Source organism: Lates calcarifer, linkage group LG11, assembly GCF_001640805.2.
Source record: "Lates calcarifer isolate ASB-BC8 linkage group LG11, TLL_Latcal_v3, whole genome shotgun sequence".
Lineage (NCBI taxonomy): Eukaryota > Metazoa > Chordata > Actinopteri > Centropomidae > Lates > Lates calcarifer.
The window spans coordinates 5,140,019-5,166,300 of record NC_066843.1 but is presented as its reverse complement, the minus strand read 5'-3'; the positions used below and the strand labels follow the sequence as shown (position 1 = coordinate 5,166,300).

The 26,282-nt window shown below is 41.9% G+C and overlaps 1 protein-coding gene across 1 annotated transcript; it reads right to left on the bottom strand.

The window, feature by feature from the left end:
* Positions 1-2,399: 2,399 nt before the first annotated feature.
* Positions 2,400-26,008, bottom strand: LOC108872735 (SH3 and cysteine-rich domain-containing protein 2). The gene is made up of 11 exons (XM_018660564.2): positions 24,985-26,008; positions 15,977-16,325; positions 14,553-14,647; positions 11,582-11,666; positions 9,162-9,277; positions 8,208-8,277; positions 7,899-7,987; positions 7,696-7,784; positions 4,952-5,003; positions 3,643-3,780; positions 2,400-2,821 (listed from the first exon to the last, which is right to left on the bottom strand). The coding sequence occupies exons 1-11, from the start codon at positions 25,069-25,071 to the stop codon at positions 2,723-2,725; spliced, it is 1,269 nt and encodes a 422-aa protein (XP_018516080.1). The 5' UTR covers positions 25,072-26,008; the 3' UTR covers positions 2,400-2,722.
* Between the last annotated feature and the right edge of the window lie 274 nt (positions 26,009-26,282).

Below are 26,282 nucleotides of genomic sequence, written 5' to 3'. Positions count from 1 at the left end.
ACTTGCCATTAAAGTGGTCTTATTCAAAGGCCCCCTGCTATCTTTGGGGTAAAGAGGCTGTGAATGATTACAGATGCAAAAAAAACACACATGCAGGAGTATCTCGGCTGTGCCAGTGTGCATATCATGTGACAGACTGCATACATAAAAAGGGCAGTTAGTGTTTTGTAAAGATCTTTTATTGAGGTATGTGGCCAACCAATGACTCCAGACTCAGGACACATCCAAACACATACTTTACATTTTGAAATCTCAAAGGTGTGAACATGTGATGTTACATAAAACTAGGCGCAATGCAAGATAACAAAGTGTTTACATGGGTAAAATCATAAATCCAGTTTTGCTCTGACACCATTTTTCTCCAAGATGTTTGTGCTGCTGTGTAAATGCTTAGTCTTTTCCACCTTAGAAACATCTGACAAACCATCAGCCTTCAACTAGAGAGCTCCATGGTGAAGTTAAGCTGCAGGTAAAGCACTGCTGAATATGACAGCGATCACTATGAAGGAGATACCTCAACAAAAAGGACAACTTATTCAGATGACACAAAACAAAGTGCTATTGTCCTTATTACAAGAAGAGAAGCTTATTTGTCATAGTCTCTAAAGGGTTTCACATATATTGAAATGTAGACTAAAGAACGATCATGTTAGATCTCTGTGCTTGGAAAGAAGACAGATGAGTCAAATTATTTCATCGTTTGCAGTGCAATCATTCTACTGTTACAGTCTCTGCTTCGATTCTACATTTTCCTAATGTTTATGATCCTCCACAAGCAGAGAGTGTGTGCATCTGCTCAGGAAAAACATGTTCTTTCAAAAAAAGGCATCAACTTTATTAAATAAGTCATGAATTTATGAATCAGTAGAAGTGTAAGCCATCAAAAGTGCACCTACCTACATACAAGAAAAAAAAACGCCTTCATGTTCAGTCAAAAGTGACCAGTCACATCAATAACAAGAAGACAAGAGAGGCCAAAACGTGGAGTGTGAGATGGAGGTGACAGGCTGACATTTGATCAGTGATGACTCGTGCACCCATGGGTACAACAGTACCTGCACTGCACACACACTGACTCATAATGGTTCAACACTCATGTCATTCCTCTCTCTCCTCTCACTGCACCTCCTCCTCCCTCTGTTTTCCCCGTGTCCTCCTCCGAGCTGTCAGCAAAACTTAGACTCCTTGTCATGGCCAGAAAGATCCCCGTCGTGTTGTTGTTTTTCTGGCAGACTGGCCTCAGTTTATCTCCTGCTGTTCCAGCTCTAGTGAACACGTTAAAATGCTGTGCAATGCTTGCAACACCCACTGTGGCTCTTCAGCGGGCTCTCTGCAGAAACCGACCCTTTTAAGCTGGCTGAGCTCTCGCTTCATGTGAACATAGGAGAATGGCTCCTGCCACTTGTAACTGCTACACTTGGAAGATGTTGGCAATTTTTTTTCTTGCTCAGTGCTCACAACCGCCAGACAAACAAGAGAGGAACACACTCCCTTTTCCTAGAGAGGCTCCTCCTTTTGATTTCTCCTGCATCAAAACATTAAGACAACAAAATGTAAACCTTAGACAATCACTGCTGTTTCTGAATTATCCACAATATGTTGCACCAGAGTTTATTTCTCCATGGTCGTGTTATTAGCCAAAAAAGAAAAGGAAAGATACATTGTTGAGAAATTCCTGGAAGTTTCAGTTCCTGTCTCTCTGAGAGTTGAAAAGGGAAAATTTGTTTTTCAAAATGTGTCGAGTTGATCTTTCTGTAGATTTATGTTTTCCTACCAGACATTAAAAGGTGCTGATACAGTTTTTGTACTATATTTTCATTGTAATTTTATACTGAAAAAGTCAGGGTAAAAAGTTTTTTGAGTTTCTTGTGAAGAAATCCTCACAGCCTCCAATTTTCCTTTGAAAATCTCCTCATTTCGGCACCCTTGAGTTGGCAAGTGCAGTTCTAACTCAGCCCGACACTGCTGAGGATTTGTTGGATTGTGTGTACTCCTTTCATCTGATTCTCCTGTCTGTCTGAATGGCAGGAGCTTCCTCTGGCTGGCAGCACTTGTCCTTGGCGAGTGCCTCCTGTTGTGTACCAGTTTGCATGAAGCTGGTATCAGTCCCCGGGCCAGAGATCCTGACATGAGCAGATAGGGATGAGACATACGGAGTGGGTAGAAACAAGAAAAGGACACTGACAGAAGCATCATGTTCCCATGACAAGACACAGCCTCCTCCCACGTTGGTAGACGTCTTTTTGATAAGGAAAAACAAAATCTGAACTAGCATTTGGCAAATATATTCAAAGCATTTTTCACTTGTGCGCCCTTTGTCTAACTAAACATCAACTTTTGTATTTGAAAAGATAAACCTACTGTGAAACTGCTGAGACACAGCCCCTTTCTAAGAGCAGGACTACTGCATAACTGTACACTTTATTAAGGACTAACAGCAAGCCAATTCAACTGGAAACCATGTGTTCACTGGGGGTTGGGGGTTGGGGTGGGGTAATGGTTCCAGATCTTTGCAGAAGTGTGTGTTTTCTGTCCAGTTGTATCTGCGTTCGCTTTAAGTCAGTCAGGACTCGCTGGAGAGGCTGCGGCTGACGTTTTGCCGAGGTGAGGTGAGGTGGGGGAGTGAGAGGGGGAGAGGAGTGGTGGCAGTAGTTTTGAAGATGGGTGTGCGTCCCTGGGGGAAAGTAGGAGTGGAAAGACGGGGATGCGTACACGCAGAGGCTCAGATCTCCTCTATGGAGTCAGCTGGGACCAGCCCTCTCTTCTTCCCACTGCTCAGCTTCAGGTACAGCTCGCCGTCTTCTCGCTTCCCCACACAGATCTGAGGGAAGGAGACAGAATCAGTCTTTTTTTACTGGAGCATAACAACAGTTTCACCTGCTGAAAAAGCGATTTCTAAATTTAAAAAGTGTGATACATTAATAGATTTTCAAGAACATAAGCATGTATTGAGGGAATTGCCAACACGCATATCAAATCTGGCAGAAAATTCAGTGACTAAGCGCACTAAATCTTTCTCTTAAATGTGCATGTGAATGAATGTTGCCAACAGAATGAATCAACATGCTGGCAGTTAGTGGCACTTGCACTTCTAATTTTTCAAAAACAAAACAGTTAATTTATCAGCATTAATTAATGAATTTTGAACATAAAAATGACTTGAATTATTGAAACATAAATGATAATACAAAATCTTGAATTTAGAAACACTATACTATGAGATTTAAACATAACAACCCCTCATTTTAACTGACTTAGAGGGATTTTAGAGCATAATCGGATCAATTTTTGGTTGCCAGGGGACATAAATTGCTGATTGAAAATTGGTATAAAGTGATATGAGATGAAACAGAGATGATTGTGTTGGTAATCCTTTGATCACACCCTGTATGCGACCTGTCCAGGATCTATCCTGCCTCTCACCCAGTGTGTGCTGGAATAGGCTCCAGCCCCCTGCGACCACACAGGATAAAGTGGGTACCACAAATAGAATCCAATGATCACATACTGTGTAATGGTTCAGTATAGTCCTTTAAGGTTTAGAAGCATTTATGGAAAAGAAAAAAAAACAGAAGAGAACACAGAGTTTTAAAAAAAAAAGATCTGAATATGTCACAAAACAGCATGGTAATATTCCTGTACCTGGGATTCCCTGACGGCCATGTGTCCTCTCTCTCTGTTGCCGGAAACGCCCTGGACGACCCGCCACACTCTCTCTCCTGGCCGCACCCTCTGCACAAAGTTGGCGGGGAAGAAGCCGACTCTGTCACCACTCTTTCCCTGGAGAAACACAGGGGCACAGAGAAGTAATCAACATTTGTTTTGAGCTGTTTTTCAGTGAAGATTGGCCGCTTGTTGTAATGAGTCAATCTCCAGCAGATTTACAATTGTTTTGACAAAGATACATCTGTAGTGGCTGAACATTTTGGAGCTAAATGACACATTTCAGACTTGTTATCATCTGTTGTTCAGTAGTAGAATCGAGAAGGCGTTTCTGTTCCCATCCCAATGTGAAGGGCAACAAGAGAAACAACACTTTGTATCACAATTCTGTCTGTGCAGCGGGGAATCAGTGAAGCTGCAGAGGCAGGTGTAGGAACAAGTCAGACCACTAAAATGACACAAATTAAGGTAATAACTGTTTTCAAATGCAAACAAGAAATTACTTCAGCTTAATGTCACATTTGTTTTGCTCATTATTTAAAGAAAAACTGGAATGGCACATTACGCTTCTTTGTTTTCTGCTGAAAACAGACGAACCTCATTATGCAGCAATATTTCATTGTTTATCTCCCTCTGCCTCAGGTGTTGATGTGTTTATTGGAGTGATTCACACTCTATACATTAGTAATGAACAGATGATTCACAAATTATGCATAATTTAGAGGTTCCTCTGAACAGCAGTGTTGATTAACTCTGTTAAATGACTGCTGTTTCTCTTCAGGCTACATAAGTTGTAGTGAATACTGGTCACTAGATAGATGCTGATAGGTGACACACAGACCTCTGCACTTTGGTTAAGATAGGGTTCATCTTTCTTTTTTCTGTGACTGAAACACACATGTACACACTGGTGCACATTCATTTCCACTGGGACTGAGTAAAGCTCATTACAGATTCAATGAGGACCTCTTTGAGGTTGCAACACCAGTCACGTTCATTATGTTAAACTCTTTTGGTAATTTTCAGAGGAAATTACTTCTATTTCTGTCTGTGGCCGCCTGTATGTTTATAACAGGCAAAAATAGAGCAGGTGTTGTGCATTAAAGGCCTGATTTAAAGACCTGAATTAACACACACACACACACACACACACACACACACACACACACACACACACACACAGTTCTGTACATTCAAATACACATTATGTACTTGAGGACACAGGTACGAACCAACAAGTACACACAAACACACACACACAGATGTTTGCCAATGATTTATTACCCACCTTCCACCACTCCTCATTAGAGTCGTCAGTGACCTGCACCCGATCACCAGGACTAAAGGAGATAAGACAAGAGAGAAGATGAAAAAGAGGAGGCATGAAGGGGAGGTGATTGAGAGGGAGAAGAAAGGGGGACAGGAGAGAGAGACGAGAGCAGGATACATGATGGGGAGATGAAGGGGGTGAGAGAGTGAGAGCGCAGGAGCGAGGAAAGAAAAAAAGAGAGTGAGAGCTGAATACGAGCAGAAAAGATAACATTATCAAACTGAAGGAGAGAGTGGTAGAGCCTGCGGTCGCAGAGCTGTGGAGGTTAAAATGTGGATGAGTCTTTGTGTCCCGCTGTGGAGGTGACAGAGCAGCTGACACCAAAGTCATGAGGTCTACATGAAATACAACTCTGTAGCACCTACTGCAGCGGTGAAAGCTAGACCTGATCTGTAGACGACCTGGCCTGCATGCTAATCATGCTACCAGTTTTTGATGAGACGTTTCTACACACTCAGACACACACATACATACACAGTGCACCCACTGTCCTAGATACACGGGGAGAAACTGCTGTCCCAATTGCACTTCTGTACGTTGTGTCTCCTGGGTGCCTGCTCTCACTACTGCCCTATATGATCATCACCCACAAACACACACACATTTAAGTTTTGCACATAGTTAAACAGACTTACCAACTAGGGTGAGACCCATATATCTCAGGTGATACTGGCACAATTACTCTGCTCACTGAGATTTCTCCCAGGAGCACAGCTTAAAACTTAAATGCATATTTAGTTTTTGGGAATTTATTTAAAGTTCTTACCCTGAGTTAGACAAACTCTGTTCTTTTTTAGGTCTCTGTATGCATTTTGAATGTTTATGTTGAATGTGCAACAGTGGGATTAGCCTAGTTTAACTGTGGGTACAGCAGCTTTGCTGGATGGTAGGAAAATACACCTTTATAATCTCCAAACATGGATGGTGGGTGTTGTCATTGTTTTCACATTTCAATACTGTACATTAAATATTGCGACTACAGAAATTCCTGTGTGTGTGCACCAGACACAGTAGCTCCTGCTGACAGTGTAATTGTCTGGACTGTGTTTTCTTGTGTGGTGTAAAAATGAAAACTGTTAACAAGGCAAAAGAGAAAGTATTAAACCCTCAACATCCCTACTTTTGAGAGCAGGTGCTATTTGATCCACTAGAAGCCCCACCACCCCCACTGCACACACCTTTTTCCCAGCAGACATTTTGACATGTTATAGCAGGAGAGGCACAAGTGAAACAAATTTCGAGTGTCCCAGTAAAGCCGTGAGAGTGAGCCTGCATGCACAATACTAGGGCTCTGGAAATAGCTCACCTACATGGAATGCAGTTATTTTTAATATGATCAGTTATATCTTTGCTTTTACTGCCATGACAAGCCAAAATGTCTGCTGAGAAAAGGGTCTATTGTACCCTCTTACCAACTGTAAAAGCAGGTGTTGTCACTTATGTTACCTAATTAAACTCTGGAAGTGCACATCTCCCTCCCGGCTTAAGTGAACTTATAAATCATCATTATTTTGTGTCATCAATTGTTAACAGAAAGCAGTATGAATGTCATCAACATGAACACTACTACATGTTGCATAAATTTCACACAATCAATCAAACATAATGGCAGCGGATAAATGCAGTGTGCTGTAGAGCAAATAAAGCGTGATTTTGGACAGAGCAGTGGAGATTGGGTGACCTCAATTACTGCCTTAACTCCATTTCATCCACCAATATAACTGAAAACACCTGTGTGGGTGTGCAGGGCTTTTAAATCCAACTTCAAACTTAAGTGCTCACATTTCCCACAAATTTGTTAGTTCTCTTTGTAGAAATAATAATGTGTCCAGAGTTTTATCTATTGTTAAACATGTGCAGTAGACCAAATTACAAACAAAGTAGAATTTTTACTTTTTCAAATAAAAATTATTCACTGCACAAACTGCTGTCTGGTCTTGACTTCTGTCCAAAATATTCTATATTTTTTTATCATCTGCAGTCCATACTGGCCAAACTCCAACAGAGCATGTTTAATTAGAAGAACATAGAGACCAGAGACATATTATACTTTCATTAGTTCACATATATTGTGTAGTCACACACACAGAGCCACGGCACAGATGGCTATTAACAGTCCCATGGATCTATATTGTGAAATCTGTCCTCTATTAATCCACACACATGCACACCTACACACACACATCTTGCCCTCATTTTACTCCTCTGTCCTTCCTGTCTTCTCTATCCTCGTCCTCCTTCATCTTATAGAGCTTTTACTTCTATATTTGAACTTTGCTTTCCCCGCCTGGTTCCTCCTTCCTCTCTCTCTCCCTGCCTCTGATAATCTTCAATTCTGAGCCGTCTCCCCTTATGCCTGTCCGCCCTTTCATCTCTCAGTTGTTCAGTGTCTTTATCCTCTCCCCTGCTGGGAACACAGCTCAGTCGCTAGCTCTACGTGGGGACAGTGATGGGCTCTGAGTTTATAATTAGTCGTCCTTAAGGGCGCCCCAGCACCGTCCTCTGCAGATGGTGGGGACATTTTCATCCTGCAGGAGCAACAGCCAGGGCAAAAACACAGGGAGGGACCAAAAAAAAAAAAGAAAAAGAAAAACACAGACAAAGCAAATGCACTCATGCACAATAGCAAAAACAGAATGCCAAACAAGCACTCCTGTTATGAAAATGCCTGCACGTAGGCAATCTGCTGGGCTTTTACTCACTGTAGTTCCAGGTCATTCTGTTCCTGAGGCAGAAACTTGTAGAGTGCTACATAGGTGTGGATGGAGTGAACTTCAATGCGCTTGGGTACCTGGACACAGAGACATGCAGGGAGGGGAGGCCGTGAGACAGAGATACACGCTCGAAGAGGAAAAAAACAAGGGGTGGTGACAGTCTGCATGGGCAGGATTAAACATAGTGGTACCTTCACATTGCTCTCCTCTGCGGGTGTCTGAGCTTGGCCGCTGCTCTCGTCTTCCTCCTTCTCGATCTCGGTGTCAGGGACAGGGGTGTCTGGGGGTGGTGAGAAATTTTCTTAGAAGGTGCCAGGCACGCACGCTCTTGCACATATGCAAACAGGCGTGTAATTCTTCACAAGCAGACACAGTAAATCTCACACACACACACACACACATATAAACACAACATATGCATAGACACACATAAGCGCAGACATGGAGCACATATGCATATCCACCAACATGGAGACACAGACACACAGCAGTGTTTTTACCCCCTGTCTCCTGAGTTATCTCTTCCTCCATGCTGCACTGTCTCTGCTGCCTCTCCTCACCTCCCTCCCCCTTATCAAAGAACAAAAAAAAATTAAATGTTAGCACCAGGATGTCAAAGAGGATGCATTTGACAGAGGGAATAACACTACTCTTGCTATGAATTATTCAGAATGCACACCAAACAGATCAGTAGCTCTCAGTGTTGTAAAAGAAACCAAATACATGACCTACATACTGTTCATGTATGAAAAAGGTTTATGGGGTTTAGGGAGAATTTGCACACTGGTTCAACTAAATGTTTAAAAAGAGGACCATAGACTCCAGTGTCATCCATTATGCTCCTCATAAATGATACCCTGGTGCTCAATTATAACACTTCACCATATGTGGAGGGTGGATTTAAATAAGGGGGGTTTAAGCAGGGGACTATCATGACCTCGAAAGAGAGAAAACATTCAAGGAGTTTATAGAGTAACTCACTGAAAATCTTATTTTTGCTGACCGGGTTTAACTTTTCACCTTGTTGCAGTTAAGCATACTATATACAGGTATACAGGTATACTCATCAGAACAATGCAGCGCCACCAATGGGTATGGTTCAGGGTGCAACAAAGCACACTTCTGAGGACACCCTAACATACAAAGTGATGCTAGGTGGGGTCAGAATTGAAACAGACTGGACACTTTCAACCAGAGAGGGCAGTGAAATACTGACTGCCATGTTACTTTTTAAATTCCAAGCTAAATGCTAAGTGATGCTAAAGGTGCGCAGCCAATTTTGACTTTACACAAACAACAAACCAGGGAGTGTTTTGTGGAGCTGAAACTCTGTGCTATCAATACTTCACCAGTAAAAATAAATGGACCCAAACTGTGTGTGTCTCAATCACACAGTTTCCGACTGTCGTCTACCCCCCACCCCCCACCCCACCCTCAGGGTGATGATGTCATACCAGGCTGCGTGTTGGTGACTCTGACAAACTGCCAAAACTGGAGCGGCTCATCTGTGCCAAGGATGTCCCGTAGCGCAAGGCCGCATACACGGGGTCTACACGCGTCCGCACAGCCTCTGAAACCACACACACACACATTCATAAGCCTAATGCACACACACACACTTATAGTATGTTCACTTTATTTACAAACACACATATCACACAACGCCACAGCTCCACACACACACACACACACACACTACAATTATGACTACACATTGAGATTACACTGCACATCATGATTATTGTGCCTGTTGCCAATCTGGATGAACCGGAGGGTCTAAATATAACTGTAGTAACACAGTCGGTCCTGGACCAAAGTGACCCACTTTAGATCTGTGAGAGGACAGCAGCCAAAAGTTAAGGAGACATCAAGACATTCTAATAAATCTACATGCTTTGATTTATTTATGTATTGGCAAGAGATGTGCCTTAGTTTTAATAGCTGTAATCTGGAGCTGTAGCTGAGTAGAAAGGGAATAAGAGATGAGAGTTAAAATATGGAAATCCTCAGGAAGCCTTCATTGCCTCATTTCACATAGATGGAGGTGCTCTGTGCTATCTGAGTATTTGTGATGTTAGGTATTAGATTTTCTTTTTCCATCCAACTCAACACAAGTTGGATGGAGGGGAGAGTGATTTTTTCTGCAGGGGTCAGATGTGCTGTGAGTGTGTTTATGTCTGTAAGCATGAAGGATGAAGGAATTCAGCAGTAGTAGTTCAGTGCGACTAATGTAAGTGTTTATTTGTGATAAAGCTCATTTTTGCTTTAAATTGATTGGAGTGCTGTCAGTGAGTGAGATATTTCTGCAAAGAGCAATTACTTGCAGAGGAAGAGAGAAACTGTAGAAAATCATGTTCAGACACTCTATATTCCTCTCCTCTGTACAAAGTCTGTGACCTTCAAATTTATTTTCAGTGCAGATAGGCGAATTCTATAGGTCTTCATATTTGTCTTCATAAAAACTTTTAACTATAATCTCCTGTGACTTAAGCTGCCTTTGCCACACAATGAGCTAAGCTAGTGTAGAAGAGCCACAGTCTCAGACGAGTTCCTCTTTTCCTTCTTCAACCTTAACTTTAACCTAACACAGCTGCTGTTCTTGTATAAATAGAGAAACAAATGGCACAATATATCACTCGGTGGGTAATCAGGTTTTAATTGTCTTTGCAAGATTGCAGCTTAGAGCATGAGGTGTTATTTACTTCACTCCTGCAGCTATTAGACTCTCATCCTCATAAATGAGGTTTAATATGGGACAATAAACTCCTGTTGATGGGAAAATTAAGGGGTCTTCAGTCACCTGCCCTGTCTATTACAGGTTAGGTAAATCCATCCTAAAATTTGCTATGTGGCATCAATGTATGTAAACACGAGCTCGGTGCTTTACCAAGCCTTTTGTTATCGCATAATTACGAGGACACTTTGCAATGTGTGATTGTGAGTTTGGCAGGTTGCAGTCTCAGCAGGCCCTGGCAGAGTCCCAGGCGTCATGGTACTGAGCTCGGGGTGATGAAGGAGCTGTAGGTTAATTGTACCCTGATTCATGGATAGTACAAGGAAGTGACAGCATGAGGCGTTAACCCTGATTCAGCGAGGCATACAGTACGTGAGATGAAGGACTGTATCACCTACACACGCTGTCATCCAAAGGTATGGCAAAGAAAAACAGGCTCCCATTCAGAGGAAGAACAAATTCAGACACATGTAGGCAAGTGGATCTAAAAACAGCTGATTGTACCAGTGTGTTCTTAGCATTAAGCAGGGATATATGACAAAGAGTGGTTAGGGAAATGTCAAAGTTATTGTGTCTTGCTTCCATAAATCTATAACATTAAGTTAAATAGTATTCAACATTCTAATTTTTTACATATATATAGTTAGATGTCATGATACAGAGAGCCAGTTAAGACTTACTTAGGTCAGAAAATAGGTAGCATTGCAATGTTTATGAAGCTTTAAACATGCAAGCTGTAGAGCCAGTCAATAAATTAATAACCTCCATCGGTCCAAGGATATACAGTGCAAATCATAAACAAAGATATAAAAACATAAACATTAGAACTTATAAATATTTATTCACATACTTTCAGGGTGCAGACCGTCCATCAGCCTCCAAGAGAAGCTGAATTTGCTCTTCCTCTTTATCTTTTTCCACTTCATGCTCCTCGGTTGTCAGGTGAGATGGAGACAGTTCTGGTTTTATTACAGTACACGCACGAGCACACGAAAAATCTAAAAATAAACCAAAAGGCTAGACAAGAGCAACAAGACGAAAACAAAAGCACAGGGACACCAACGAACCGATGCACATGTGCACTTGTTCATACACACCCAGACACACACGCACACACACAGGCGCTCAAAGTAATCTCACCTTGGCTTGGTTGAACTTCCTTGACGACAGCCAGTTGGTCATTGACAAGCATCGGCGAGCTGAAGTTTCGCTTGAATGCTCCAGACTAATGGAGGAAAGCAGAAAGCACAATGATTCTTTTTTCTTCAGTTGTTTATAGGCTGAGTCGATGGGAAACTGGTTCTATGTAGTGATTTCAGGACATTAATGGAGTAGAAATTACAGAATCAGAAACACATTAAGACACGCTGACAGACATGTGAGTGCACACACAGAGGTGCAGACACTGAAACCAAAGAACTCATTTGTGCTGCCATGTCACAAATGGACACAAAGCTTTAGCTCTCTTTGCTGCTAATTATGAACAATGAATTCACTCAGCCACTTCTTATTTGTCTGCACATGGCTTACGCACAGGCATGGACATGTGATTCTGTGTATGTGTGTCTGTGTGTGTGTGTCTGCATGACTGTAATTTCACACTGAATTAAACACAGTAAGTGTTTCAGCTGAGATATTGGTTTGTCTTTGCCTTGACTTGCAAATGAGCCACTCGCTTTGTCATACTGTATTATGTTGAAGAGAGAAACACTCTGTAGATCAACGTTAATAAGTGATACCTTTGTTCCTTTAAAGATGCCTGGCTCTGGTCTGATGATATTTTACCTTGTGCTGCCCCTCATCATTCCCCCTTCTCTCTCTCTCTCTCTCTCTCTGCTCCTCTATCAAACTGCACTGAGCTGTCTTGAACACAGTGCTCTTAAAATTTTCCAAGTGGCTCTCAGAAGGTCTTGCCTCTTGCTGCATGCTAATGTCCTCTGCCTTTCACTGGAGGATAAACACAAACCAGGGTCTGAAATCACTCCCAATTATCTGCCTACTGCACTATACTCACCTTCCAACATTGCCCTTCAGCCAGAGTCCACATTCAAAACGCATAAATTCCACCATGAAATGACTAATGCTGTGTCCATTAACATTACTTTTTGTTTTCAATCAACTATCAACACTCAACTTCAAATAAGACTCAAATTCAATAAAGGGTTTATAAAACAATGTTCTGTAAGTAGATATGAGGTCCCCTTAAGGTGCTATAAGCAAGTTTTTGCCACTGCTACATAGCCAACGTTAGCATTAACAGCTGTTTACAAGAAATGTTGCAAGTTCAGCATCAAACTTCATTCCTTTGTTCGCCAGCAGTGGAAAGCAACACCCATTTTAACTCGTTTTGTTACTATTTCTATCACTTCTTTTCTTTGACTGAAGTTAGCATGCTAACCAGCTAGCTTCGTCCTGTCACATCTCATAATACCACTTTGCAATAGTGAATCACTTTAGCATCCAGTCTGCCCTCAGTCCAACATGAGAGGATTAAGAAGTAGCGCTGCTCACAGGGCGTATTCTAACCATCTTGTAAACGCAATAATGGCAGAGGCTCTTGCTAATGTTGGCTATGTAGCAATAGCAAAAACAAATGTACAGCACCTTTAAGTGTTGTAAACAATGTGTTGTATGTTCATTGTAAGTTTACATATACATATAAATGATAGATGAAGGGCTATAGTAAACAAATAAGTATTTATCATTTTGGCAATGCTAAATAAGTGAAATACAAAGCGATTTTAAATCATTTGGGTTATAAATGTGGATATTCTAGTCTTTTTGCATCCAAAGGAGAGTAACATGATAAATGGCTTTGTTTCGTCCACATCAGCACTTTACATCTCTTAATACACATAGACTCAAAACAGGTATTCTGCCCTTTACCATATGTGTCTGTGTTCTGTCAGCACTTTTCCTTTGGCTGCACATATGGCTAAAACATTGAGTAGGACCGACTCTGCCCTCGGGTCAAGAGTGTTTGTGAGTTGATTTAAAAAAAAAAAAAAAAAGTTTTCATACTACTGCATGTTACTGCCTCAGTGATATGACACACAATAGTGATTCAACATTTTAATTTGTCTCTGAAAATTTGTCCTCAGCTGCCTCAATTTTTTCTTCCAAAATACCAAATTAATTTCTAAAAATTAATTTCAAAAATTGCAGTTTCAAATCCAACCAATGCAGGCTTATGTTAAAGTTACCATGGTAACACAGATTCTGCTCAGGTGATTCAATCATGGCTGGAATCCAAACTGTTATTGTTGTTTGTGTTTTTATAATGTGGCCATTAAAATGTTTGGGGAAAATTGAAGAAACGGGAGGTCAGACTCAGCTGAAGAAGAGAAACTCTAAGAAAAAGAAACACACTAACAGAGAGTACATCTCTGTCTCAGAACACTAGTTTTGACTTTTTGCAATAAAATTTAAGTTACTCCTCGTAGCCTCGAAATGCACTTAAAACCATATCTTATCGTCTTAGGATATTTCTTAAAGGATTAGTTTGGGGATTAGTTTTATGGGGGTTATTACCGCACTATTTTTTGGCTAGAAGTAGTTGCCTGGCAACCAGTAGAGAATCCAGGAAGTGACTGCTCCCAGCCAAAAAAAACAGTCCAGCACATAACCCCCCTAAAATAGGAAAAATGTCTTTTTGGCACTTTGGGTTTTGTGCAGATTGAACATATAAATAATCATGTGTAAAATAATTAGTTTTAGAGGTGCTGTATGCAGACTTTGTTTCCTTTGGAAGAGCTATATCAACTGTTTGCCCCTTTTTCCAATCTTTGAGCTAAGCTAAGCTAACCAGCTGCTGGATGTTGGACCAATCCTTTACGGATAATTTAACAGAAGAAGGAATGGGTAGGAAATCTAAACAGGAAGTAAATGGAAAAAAAGAATTCAAACTATCACCCACACTGTTTGAAGTACAGTGCAAAAACACCACAGCAGTGACTGCTTAGCACTAAAGATGTTGCCAAATTAAAGAAACAGTCAATTTGCAGATGACAGATAAAATGTCAAATAAACCAAGACATTCAGTCAGTGACTATGATGAGAAAAACTAACATCATATGTAAGGGTAAGTATAATTTTGTGCGTGTATTCGCACCTTCCCATGACATGGCTGCTGTGATAGTTCAGAGGTACACCACAGGTGTGCAGCCAACTTGCACGTTTTACACCGCAGAGCTTGTTTGGAGTTTCCTGCAGACAGGGACAGAAATGTGAGAATCAGAGCACAGGACGCAGACATGGAGGCAGCCACAAAAAGAGAAACACAGCAGGTTGTGAGTCTGCAACAGGCTGAAAGTGCTAACAAAACAAAGTGGCCATCAGATCCTACGGACAGGTTTCTCTCTGTTCAGGTAGACAGTATAATCAAGCACTGTCCCAGTTTTAACCAGCCAGCACTGCTTGCTTGCTGAGCTGACACTAACAGCTTCATAATCAACAGCCCCACTTCCAGAACAGCCTGGAGAGATTGGAAACCAGCTGGAGATATTTCAATCACAATCGATTTGGCATTGACTCATCTCGCCTTTTCATCTCTGTTTTCAAGTGCATGAGTCAGAAAAACCTCTGAGTATTGAGATGTTTTCTCCATAATTGTCATGTTATGAGAACTCCTCTGTTGATTACCAAATGTTTTTAAGGATTAAGTGGTTGAGTCCCTTTTTATCCTACAAATCAAGGATAACAGACTTTTGGATTTGTTGTACAAGAGAACTGTGCCGGCAGGTCTGTCATGGAGCAGAAACAACAATCAAACAAATTGGATGGCTCTGTGAAAACACTGCTTTTACTTTGAAGAGAAAAAATGGATTCTACTTCATCAGCTTAACAAGGAGACAGAGGCTGGACTGTGTTTTGGGACTGCAGTGGAGTACAGCTAGCGCGAGGTGATCCATTACATAAATAAACCCACAATGTGTGCAAAAAAAAAAAAAAAAAAAAAAAAGCACAGGCGCAAATGCAGAGGTGCACGTTGGAGTCTGTAATCAATCATAGTGACAGGAAGTAGATTTAGCAGAAAAACTAGCAATGGCCAGTAATTCATGCAAGCGGCAAATTAGGCATTAAAGCACTCATACATCTACACCACAGCAGTCCCTGTTAATAATATAATGGGGTTTTTTTCCAGCTATAAACACTGTGAGACCTGCATTTAAGTCGTACAGTCCAGTTCTAAATCTCATTTTCCTTAAGTGGAGTGAAAAAAAAATCAGCCAGAGAGGTGAGATAATTTAGTTTCTTCATCTGTTTCAAACAAGTGTTATGTTCATGCTACACTAACTTTAGGAAATATGCTTGTAGCCGTATATTTGATGGATAGATGTGAGAGTGGTAAGTGTCAGCCTAGTCAAGCTGTGGTGATAAACCATTGTCCCTATGTCTTTATGACACAATGGGTGATGTTCTCTCTATAAATTGGTCTCACAAAGACACAGAGGCCAGAGATCCTGTGAAAACTGCAGTTAAACCTTGGATTGAGAAAAGGAAAAGAGAGTCCAGGGGGTAAATTGAGCACCTTACCCACTATCATGTGCTTGCAGTGCTGGCAGTTGGTGGGCTTGCGAAAGACATGGTCCTGAAAAGAGTGGGTAATCTGAGGTCGGGGAGGCTTGGTGGGCAGTGATGGGGAAAGGCTGAGAGAGGGGGAGTGGGAGGCGATGGAGGGGTTGGGGCTGAGGGATGGCGAAATGGACGGTGAACGGTCGCCGACGAGTGGAGAGCCAGGCAGCAGAGGGGGAGAGGGAGGCGGTGGGTCGGTGATGAAATCTGGGGGCAGGCGAGCGTCACTGTAGGACCTCTGGAAGAAGTTCTCCACGCTCTTACTGCGCATCATGGTCTTGAAGGACAGCGAGCGCTTTAGCCTTTGGAGCTACACACACATTGACAAAGACAGAGAGAAAGAGGGTACACTGAGAATAAACACAAGATAAGCAAGAATGCTGCACCACATTTGGGAGCAATAACAAATGTCCAATACACCCTCAGGACAGCACAGGCAATATCCCAGCATCCATAAACACAACACTCTGCTCTGATCTGTACACCACAGGGATAGAGGGTGACTCATGAAATGCAATATCACCTCATAAGGAAACAACACATTAATAGCAAAGCTACCTGGATGCTCCAAGAGATCGAGCATATCCTTTGCAGAGTCACAAAAGGGCTGCTCCTGCATTTGGCCCATGGTTAAACAAGATAAGTCGTTTCTCTGTGAGAACACCCATGGCCATATGTTGAAGACTGCTGTGTTTAAATGGCATTTCCTTGGTAGTAGTGACAGCAAGGCTATTGTGATGAAATGAATCAAGACAGTTTACACAGCCTTATCATGTATCAACAGCCTATCCTCAGGGCCCTTAATCTGATGGAGCCTGCTCATTGGACCTATTGATCGCTCTACAGGCTTGCACAAAGCTTACAGAGCCAGTGGATCCCTCCTCAAAGGGCCAAACTCACATGGCTAAAATGTGCTGGCATATCACATTACATGTGCCTGAGCCAATATATACTGACATAACCAGCAGTGTTTGTATCTTACAAGCTGTATTGACCAAACAGTTGTAAATGACTGATGGCTGCTGCCTTTCAAAAGGCCAACAATTAGACGACAAAACGTCACATCATTGGCCATCCTGTCTGTAAGCTCTGCTCTCTGCAGCCACCTAGCAGTGATTGGCTAGATAAATGCATGTTTCCTGACATTTCCCTCTGGCTCTGTGTACAGATGATGATGCTAGTTTCCTGGAGGATGGGCGGCCATTTGTCACCCTGACGTGCAGCGGGAGAGCAGTGTGAGGGCGTGGTCGTGTCGCAGGGGAAAGAAAGGATCAACACAGACAGGACAAGCAGACAGATAATCAGTAGGCCACAGACACTCTGTGTGCACATGCTCTGTCTGTCTGCCTGTCTGCGCCCATTCTGCTCAGCACCAAACATAATCACTTTACAGGGACATGCTGTTTACAGCTCTGCGTGTCTGGGAATAAGATATGAAAACAGTTTGTCTATTTGAGTTTGTGTGTGTGTGTGAGAGAGAGAGAAACATGGAGGTAGAGCAAGAGAAATAAAAGTGGATGTGTGTAACTGAGTGCAAGTTTGCACACGCTCCATATGCTTCCTGTAAATTTCCATTTGTGAAATTTCCCTTGATAAGACTACACTGATGAAGACAAGGTGCAAGGTGGACTAATACAATGTATTATATTGCTTTTATAGCTATGGGCTCACAGAGTGGTGTTACTCTCTATATTTTGCAAACATGGTGAGAGTATATTGTTAGTCTGATTCATGTCCTTGATTCTGATTTTCAGTTTGTGTCTGGTAGAAGACTCATAACTCTTCAGTCTAATCCAAATCACTACCAGCTTTCATTAAACTTAAGTTTTTGCTGTCGCTACATAGCCATCATCAGTATTAACAGTTGTTTACAGTCTAGTCTCCAGCTGTGGAAAGTAACACCATTGTTAACATGCATTTTGCTTCTACTTCTATTACTTTTTTCCAACTGAAGTTGGCATGCTAATCAGTTGGCAAAGGCCCATCCCTCTCCTAATACCACTTTGCCACTGTGAGTCACAGTGGAGTCCAGTCTGCCCTCAGTCCAATATGAGAGGATGAAGAAGTATTGCTGCCCAGAGGGCTTATTCTAACCTCTTGTCTTTTAAACGCAACAATGGCTGAAGCTCTTTGTGAGTAAACAGCTGTAAATGCTAACACTGGCAATGTAGCGATAGCAAAAAGATACATATAGCATCTTTAATATGCATGGCAGTTAACATAAAAAGTGTTGTTACTTGCAGGGGATGCACAGCATGTCTCAATGCTACTTGTGCGTATAAAGTAGATATTTGGCCTGTTAAGTGTGTTGTGTGTGTGTGTGTGTGTGTGTGTGTGTGTGTGGTATTAAGACATTTTGTACATATTTCTGGTGGTTGATTTGTTTGCTCTGTATGTTTTTTTTTTTTTTTAATCCAACCTCGGAAACAGCAGTTGCCAAAACAATCCCAACACAAGGTCTGTTTGTATCTGTTAAAATCAATGCAGCAGAACTAGAAATATGTCCTTTTCATTCCATGCATTCCTCTTCCTTTTCAAACCCTGGTGAACTTATAAGGTATAGTTTTATTACCTTTACTAATGGTACAAAGATTTTTTGACAGCATCACAGTCTCGAGTGGAGCTCTCTCAATCAGAGCAGATGAGTACTGGCATAACGGCTCCAGCGAGAGCACACGTCTCAATTACAGCTAATCTAATCGTCTGTCAGTGTGCGAGCCTAAAAAGCATTCCCGTTAGCTTTCATTTGAACATTAGCGTCATACTTCTGAGTCAAGGCCAGCGTGACACCATGTTCAATCTGGGTCACGAGTGCACACAGTCTCTGTTCATGTGCATCAGCTCACATTAATTTTTTGTGACAGGTGAGATGGTGATGTTGATCAAGATGAGTCAGAGTGACGCAAGCTTTGCCACTGATGATATAGTGGTTGTGATGTATGATCTGGCCCCATATGTATTATTGATCCCCAGCAATTTCATGACAATGCCTATCAAGTGCAAATGGAACTGCCTCAATCTTCTTTCATTTCTCCAATAACTGTACTTCTGACAAGTGAAGCCTTCCAGCTGCAAAAAAAAAAACCAAAAAAAAAAAAAAAAACACATTTCTCTCCCAAAAAAAACATTTGAGTGAAATCTTACTTGGTAATGTCTCACTCTCAACAAATTATTCATATGATGACTCACAATGCCATGCAAAATTCATAACATTTACACAAACCTGCACAGTCAATATTCTTCAAGCAGCACCAATCTCTCTGCTGCAGACCACATTTTGACGAGCTGCCTCAGCAGACCTGTAGAAGCCCATAATTCTGACATCTTCGATCTATATATCAACCCCTAGCCGTTTTCACATGTAATGTAAATGTCCAAAATCAATGTTGCACAGAGGGGACAGCGGAGTTTGAGAGGTCATAATTCAATGATAAAGCTTTTATTTCACTCGAAAATGTGACTCTTCCTTCCTCCATCAGGATTTAATGGGGCCCATGGCCAGACTGAGATATATATGGGATGCTCCAGCCTGTCCAGAGGTCAAGACTGAACAACAAAGGCTTGGTCCCACTGGGGATGTGATGATAAATACAGCTTGTGGACATAACGTCCTTTGGTGTGGACTGTTTTAAATGATTCACCCAGTACAGAATATTTCAAACAAAAGAGCTAATCCAGTAACTCCAGCTGTGTCTTCTTTTAGAAGCTGTAAAGGTCAAAATACATACTCTCTCCACAGTTTCAGCAGTCTGAAAATTGGAGAAAAGGTCTTGGTGACAGGGTCTGCAACACCTAGTATCTGTGAGACTTTCAGTGTTGGAAGAAGTCTTCAGATCCTTTACTTAAGTAAAAGTGTGACAAAATAACACAAACTAACTAACCAATTGAGGCAGTTCCTGTGTTCTGCAAGGTAAAATTGCAGTCTGGTGGCGATATGTAGCAATGTCTCTGATCAAAGAAAAATGATACACTTTAATAAAAAGGTCTATCTCTGTAGGAATCCCATCAATGATGTTGTCAGACACTTGTGATAACAACCTGAGGCTGTCAGTGTCAAAAATATGCACTTTAGTGGAAGTACTTTGACAATTACCCAATGGATTACAGAAAAAATACCAGAGTTATCCTTTACACAGAGAGTGGCTGGGCGTGCGTGAGTGTTAAAACTGATAAATGTTTGCTCAATCTTTTATCAAATTTCACTTATTTCTACTTCTGCCACTATCTGTGTTCACTCTTGAACTGTGCCAATCACCTCAGGGTTGCCAGCTACAGAAGGGAGGGAGAAGTGCAGAAGAAAATGGAAAAAAATAACCACTGCAGCACCTAACCTGTAATTTCCATTTTACATTCTCTGCAGCTTCTCATCTCACCTAGTCCCATCCCCAGCTAGTCTCTCTAACAAAAAAAAGGATGCACAATTAGTTTTTTTTTTCCATGGTAGACGTCACACTGTCCGACCTTGTTTTAAGTAAGGATATTTCAGCCTTAAGAAGGATAACACTGGTGTAACTGTGCTGTGAAAGACACAGTTTCCTGGCTCAATCCAATTCTAGGTCATCAACAGAATATGCGGTTTCAGAGGAAATGATCACCCTCAAGCACCAGGTACATGGAGTCTTCAGGGATGTAATCATTAACACCTTTACTGTGTGGCTTCAGTTTTGGGAAGGTAATGCAGAAGACCGAAAGACAGAGACAGAAAACAGCTGTAACTGAACAGAAGTAACAAGACAACCAGGGAGTTTTATTCTGGAGTGACAAAACATTGCAAAAAATCACAAGGAGAGACCAATAAAATGACAGACTGTGTCATAAAATGTCTGTGCAAAGTGCGCAAAACAGCTTTGGGCTCTATCTTTACAAGAAGGGTAATGTGAACCAGTTTCATGTCCCAGTATTAAGTTTGTCATTATGCGTGGCAGCCTGGCAGATTCCCGCTTTGAATACGAGATAAGAGATGAATAATCACAGGCTGCTTCACAGATACATCACACATACATGTGCACACACAGCGCGCGCACGGCCGATCACGTACTTGCTCCACCACACACTTCTCTCCCCTCTCTATGATTGTTTAATGGAGGACAAACTCTGGTGAAATAGTAGGGTGGTATTACAACCACTTTCCTCACCTGCTGTGCAACATTCAGCCAACCCCCGCCACACAGCTTTGCCCTGGCAACTCATCATCCACCGTGTTTCACTCGCCCAATCACAGTCCACACACGCTGCCCCGAGCACAACACAATGGCTGTCAGTCTCAGACAGAGGGGAGGGAATGCTATTTCTGAATGAGCATCGATTGTGACAAACAAATCTCCCTAACAGTTTTCTTCCTCTTGTCGGCAATACACAGCAGATACAGCCAGTTATCTTTTTAGCTATTTGTAACCTTCCAGTGTCCAGTATTTCAGCAGCTCACACCTCTCCCTGTAGTGTCACATCAATAAACATCACAGCAGTGAAGGTGTTACATTAATTAATAAAGACCTTGGACCACTTAAGCCTCCCTCTACGACTTAATCCCTTGCTCACGTCACACAGAGTGTGTAGTGACAGGGCTGAAGGGGTGGTAATGTAAGTCTGTCAGTCACTGGGTCGGTCAGTTCACTACTTTGGCCTGGACTGAAATATCTCAAAACTATTGGACAGACTGCCATGAGGTCCTAATGACCTTTCCTGTAGTGTCACCATGAGGTTGACATTTGTGGCTTTGAGTGAAATATGTCAACAACTATTGGATGGATTGTCATGAAAATCAGCACAAACATTCACAAGCCCCCCTCAGGATGAACTCTAATAACTTTACAGATGTCTTAACTTTTCCTCCAGAGGTTAAATTTCACTTTTTGTTTAGTGCTAATTAGCAAATGTTAACATGCTAGCACGCTAAGCTCAGACGGTGAACATGGTAAAAATTACACCTGCTAAACATCTGCATGTTAGCATTGTCTTTTTGAACATGTTAGCTTGCTTACATTAGCATTAAGCTTAAACCACTGCAGCTGCTAAGTGTAGACTCACAGAGCTGCTAGAATGACTGCAAACTCTTAGTCTTTTACATTTGGCGTTGACATGCTGCTCACAATTCATGATGACAGCTTTGATAAATAACAGCCAGTGGTTCTTCGTTACTCTTTCAATATGTGATATAACCAATATAGTATTGGGATCTTTATGTATTTGTTACCAGTGACCACAAAGTGTGTAGCCTGGTTGATATGGATGGAATTAATTTCTTAGAAATAGTGAATACTACTAAGAATTATATTCATATCATCACAAGATGATCCACAAAAAAGAGGATAAATGATGATACTGAATTATTGTCCCATGCTCCAGTACCATATAATTGTGACCTCCACGGTCCATTTCCAGCAGAAGACCCCTCCCTGTCTCCCCCATCTCTGCTGTCTACTATTGGATATCACATAAAAATGCAAGAAAGAATAGAAGCCACCAAATCTGAAGGAAATTAAACTACTATCAAGTGTTAGCATGAAGTACCACAGTGAAAAATCTCTTTCACAAAAGAGAAAAGGCTCGACTTGGCCACAGACTGCATGGTTTAAGATTACTTGTCATTTGGCTTTGGAGCTGTGACAAGTTCTCATTTTCACACTGTAGGCAATGCCCGCCACCTTTTATCACTCAGCCGGCTGTGTGTGTGCTTAAGTGTTTGCACTGAGTGAAGAAGATTGGGTGAAGAATCCAAAGGGGACACATGGATGAACTGTTATGTTCTCATCTCTAAGTCGACGGGCTGACAAACGGGCCAATCTCCTCAAAACATGTTGCAGACTATTTTAAAGTCTTTATATCTCTGCCCTCAGAGAATTGTCCTGTATAGCCATCTTGGAGAAAAGCAGGTCTACTTGTGCACTTCCATCATAGAAAAGGCTCCCAAACCATCAACAGCCCCGAGAGAACTCTCAACACGAAGCAACACTATAGTGGCTGATGATTGCTGCTCGGGCATCTCATCTCCTCCACCACACATTTCTGCCAGCCTTGGCAACAGGCCATAGACTACATTGTTGAGAGCCAGGGAGAAAGTCCATGCTTCCTTTCTTCTTAATCCTCTGGCACTGTTTCCTTCTGTTCTTGATTTTGATACCCATCTATGTGGGAAATTTGCTGCTGGTGGATTTCAGGGAGCATCTGCTATCAGAGGGAGTCACTCCCTCTCTCTTCCTGTTATCCATATCTAATTAAAAACATCGTGGCTATGTCTGATTAGATTCCTTCAAAAATATACCCTGTGACTGATTTTTATTGATTCTTGAGTCTTGATTAGATAGATACTGGTGGAATGTTGATGTGAGCAAATCTCCTGGGACCACACCTGTACATATCAGAGCCAAGCTACACAACATTAACTTCAGTATTCTCCCACAAGACACCTTTTTCACATTGCCCCCTCTGTGGCAGGGAGCTAGTGGATCTGGAGCATTTAAAAGAAGCTCCAAAGATGTTACAATTAACCTTTCACCTGAACATCAAACATCTATGAGCCGTGCAGGAGCTCGAGGGCTGAAGGTTAAAGTGAAATCTATTACACACAGAGATCTGGAATTCTAGCAGCACAGCCTCAATCGACTGGGAAAGCAGAGGCAGATGAGGAACAGAATCTGTGATTGAACGCCCAGCCTGATGAGTTTATGGCATAAATGGCTGTGATGTGGTGAAGCTGGAGCAAGCGAGTCAGGGAATCTGTGTGAATACCAATCAGACGGGTCCTGCTTTGGCACAGAGTTGCGCCCAATTTTCCCTGGTAGCAGCTGGTGAGGGCTGGGGGAATTGAAGCAGGCCATGCTGGAGTGAGTGGTGATAAAAAAGTCTTGCAACAATGGCAGCGTTCACGCTCCTCACAGAGGACATCAAATATTTAGCTGAAGCACAGCGGCAGTCAGCTGGAGAACTATCTAACTGTGTCACTTTGCTTCAAACATGTCAACAGCATGTGTGTGTGTGTGTGTGTGTTTGTGTGTGGGCGAATGTAGGAAGGCATAAGGTGGAGACTGAGACTCGCCTGAGGGAATGTTGTATCAAGTGCTTAATGAATCAAGTGGCCTTGCATTAAAAAGCAGGCACTGAGAAAGCTTTCACAGCTCGTGCTCTTGGAGGCTGGCCCTCGAAATCTTTGTTTATATAGTCAAGTCAACAAATTAAATGGAACTGTAAGGGCACTTTGTAAGGACACTTGAAGCTCAGACAGTCTTACACACTGTACAGTAAAGGGAATTAGTTCTGCATATCTGGAGCAAAATACACTTATACAGTAAGTAACTGCTTACTGCAGCAGGGAAGAAACAGTTCTTTGACAAAGCATGTGTGGCTGAAGCATTGTGCAAAAACAGGAATATAAATGGGTCAGTAATCACCAAAAGCAAAAAATAACCAATAATAAACATCATTTCTGAACAGTATTAATCATGACCATTTTTGTATGTAAATTGCTATTGCCCAATACTCATTCAAAATCTACATTATGAATTAATTCTATGAGCATAAATCCTGTGTGTGTGTGTGTGTGTGTGTCTGTGTCTGCAGGAAGTGGGTTTGGAGAGAGACAGGGAGAGAGAAAGGGGGAGACAGTGACATCAGACCTTACGTATAAGGTTACACCTAGTGACGCAGTCATGATGAATACAATTGCATTTGTGGAATATTATCATCAATATTACATAAACTGGAGGAATAATACAGGAAGGTGAATTTTAAAAAATAACATAAAATCACAGCTTTTATAAAATCATTTTTAAAAAATCTCTCTTTCGCTTATTCAGCCTGTGATCATTCTACTCTCCGTGTGTGGAGGAAACTGCTCTGTAAAGTTCTTTGTTGAATCTGGGTGTCTTGTTTCTCCTCGTGACAGGGATTAGAGTATGAACTGGAGGGCACATCATTACAAGTGAGCGTGCGCTCAGTTTTCCACAACAAAGCTCAGAGCTGTTGGTACTTGCCTTGGATGTCATCGGCTGGATGGACATGCTGCTTGGAGAGCGCTGGAGCTGCGAGTCGCTCTCCACCTCATTGTTCTCAGTCATCATTGGTGTAGTGATGGAAAGAGACGCTCGAGACAACAAACAATACACAACTTTTAACTCCGCAAACTGGGTCCTGTCTGTAGGAAACCTCCGGCTTTAGCCATACAAGAGCTGGACAGAGTGTGACAGATCCACGTCAAAGGGATTTGTGCGCGCTGCGAGAAGGGCGCCTTATGGCCATTTGCTCTCCACACACCAACTGCAACACTATGGGCTGATAAAGCGATTCATAAACACACACCAGCTGTTTATATTTCGCTCATGCCACGAGAGGAAAGCATTCAGGAGAAGGCTGAACCTCACGTGTGGATAGCCTATTGTATCGTCCCTTGACGCGCGTCGGAAAACTCCAAATGTGGCACAATCCCGTCCTCCAGTCGCAAAAAATGGGTCTAAAATAGCAAAACAACGACGTGAAAATATCAACTTAATAAGCTCCGATCCAAATAAACATCAGCTTGTAGCTCAGGGAAGCACTGGCTTGGTGTAAATCCAAAGCAAACTGCGTCCTTCACCGCTGCACAGACTTAAATTTAAGCGCAACCTGAGGCACGCCTTCCCGTGCGTCTGAGGCGCATGATTGGGGCAATTTTTACAACTCTGCCAGGATTCATTTAGACTACATCAGGATTCACGGCCGTGGGCGGGGACTTATTTTAAACCCAAATGTGGAATAGCTCACAATTTGTAACCATAGAACTGATGATCTCTTAAAGATGCTGAGTGTTGCTCCTTCATTTTCCCGCTCGATTCCTGCATTTTTTGTGTGTCTAAGCTACTGTGTGTCGTTCTAACAGGTCATAATATCATTTCACATTATATATAAGCCTCCCTGTACCAGTCTATACTCATAAAATCTAGTATCTCTCCAGGTCCTTCTTATATAAAGACTTAAGATCATTGTAAAGCCACCATCACCAACACCACATACAAAAATGTAACAGTGCATAGCACACCATTACCAATCATCTAAAAGTCAAGTATCTTATTATTATTATCAGTTTCAGAGGAATGTTAAAGAGGGAGAAGAAAAAGTGGGTGGAGGACATTGCTGCAGAACTTTGTTCAGCTCATCTGATGAAGCTGTGAGTCAGAGCAGTCATCTTCTCCTTCAGCAGAAAAATGACCCATATGGGATGAGCTGGACTACTTTCAGCTGGTCTCTGAGTTATGGAGAAAACGGTTTTCGGTCACACTTTTCCTGTTATCCTTCA

Coding starts and splice junctions, on each gene's coding strand:
- LOC108872735 (XM_018660564.2), bottom strand. CDS start 25,071: ATGATGACTGAGAACAATGAGGTGGAGAGCGACTCGCAGCTCCAGCGC. Junction 14,648..15,976: donor CTGCAAGCACATGATAGTGG/GTAAGGTGCTCA, acceptor CCCTGTCTGCAG/GAAACTCCAAACAAGCTCTG. Junction 3,781..4,951: donor CTAATGAGGAGTGGTGGAAG/GTGGGTAATAAA, acceptor GTGTTTCTCCAG/GGAAAGAGTGGTGACAGAGT.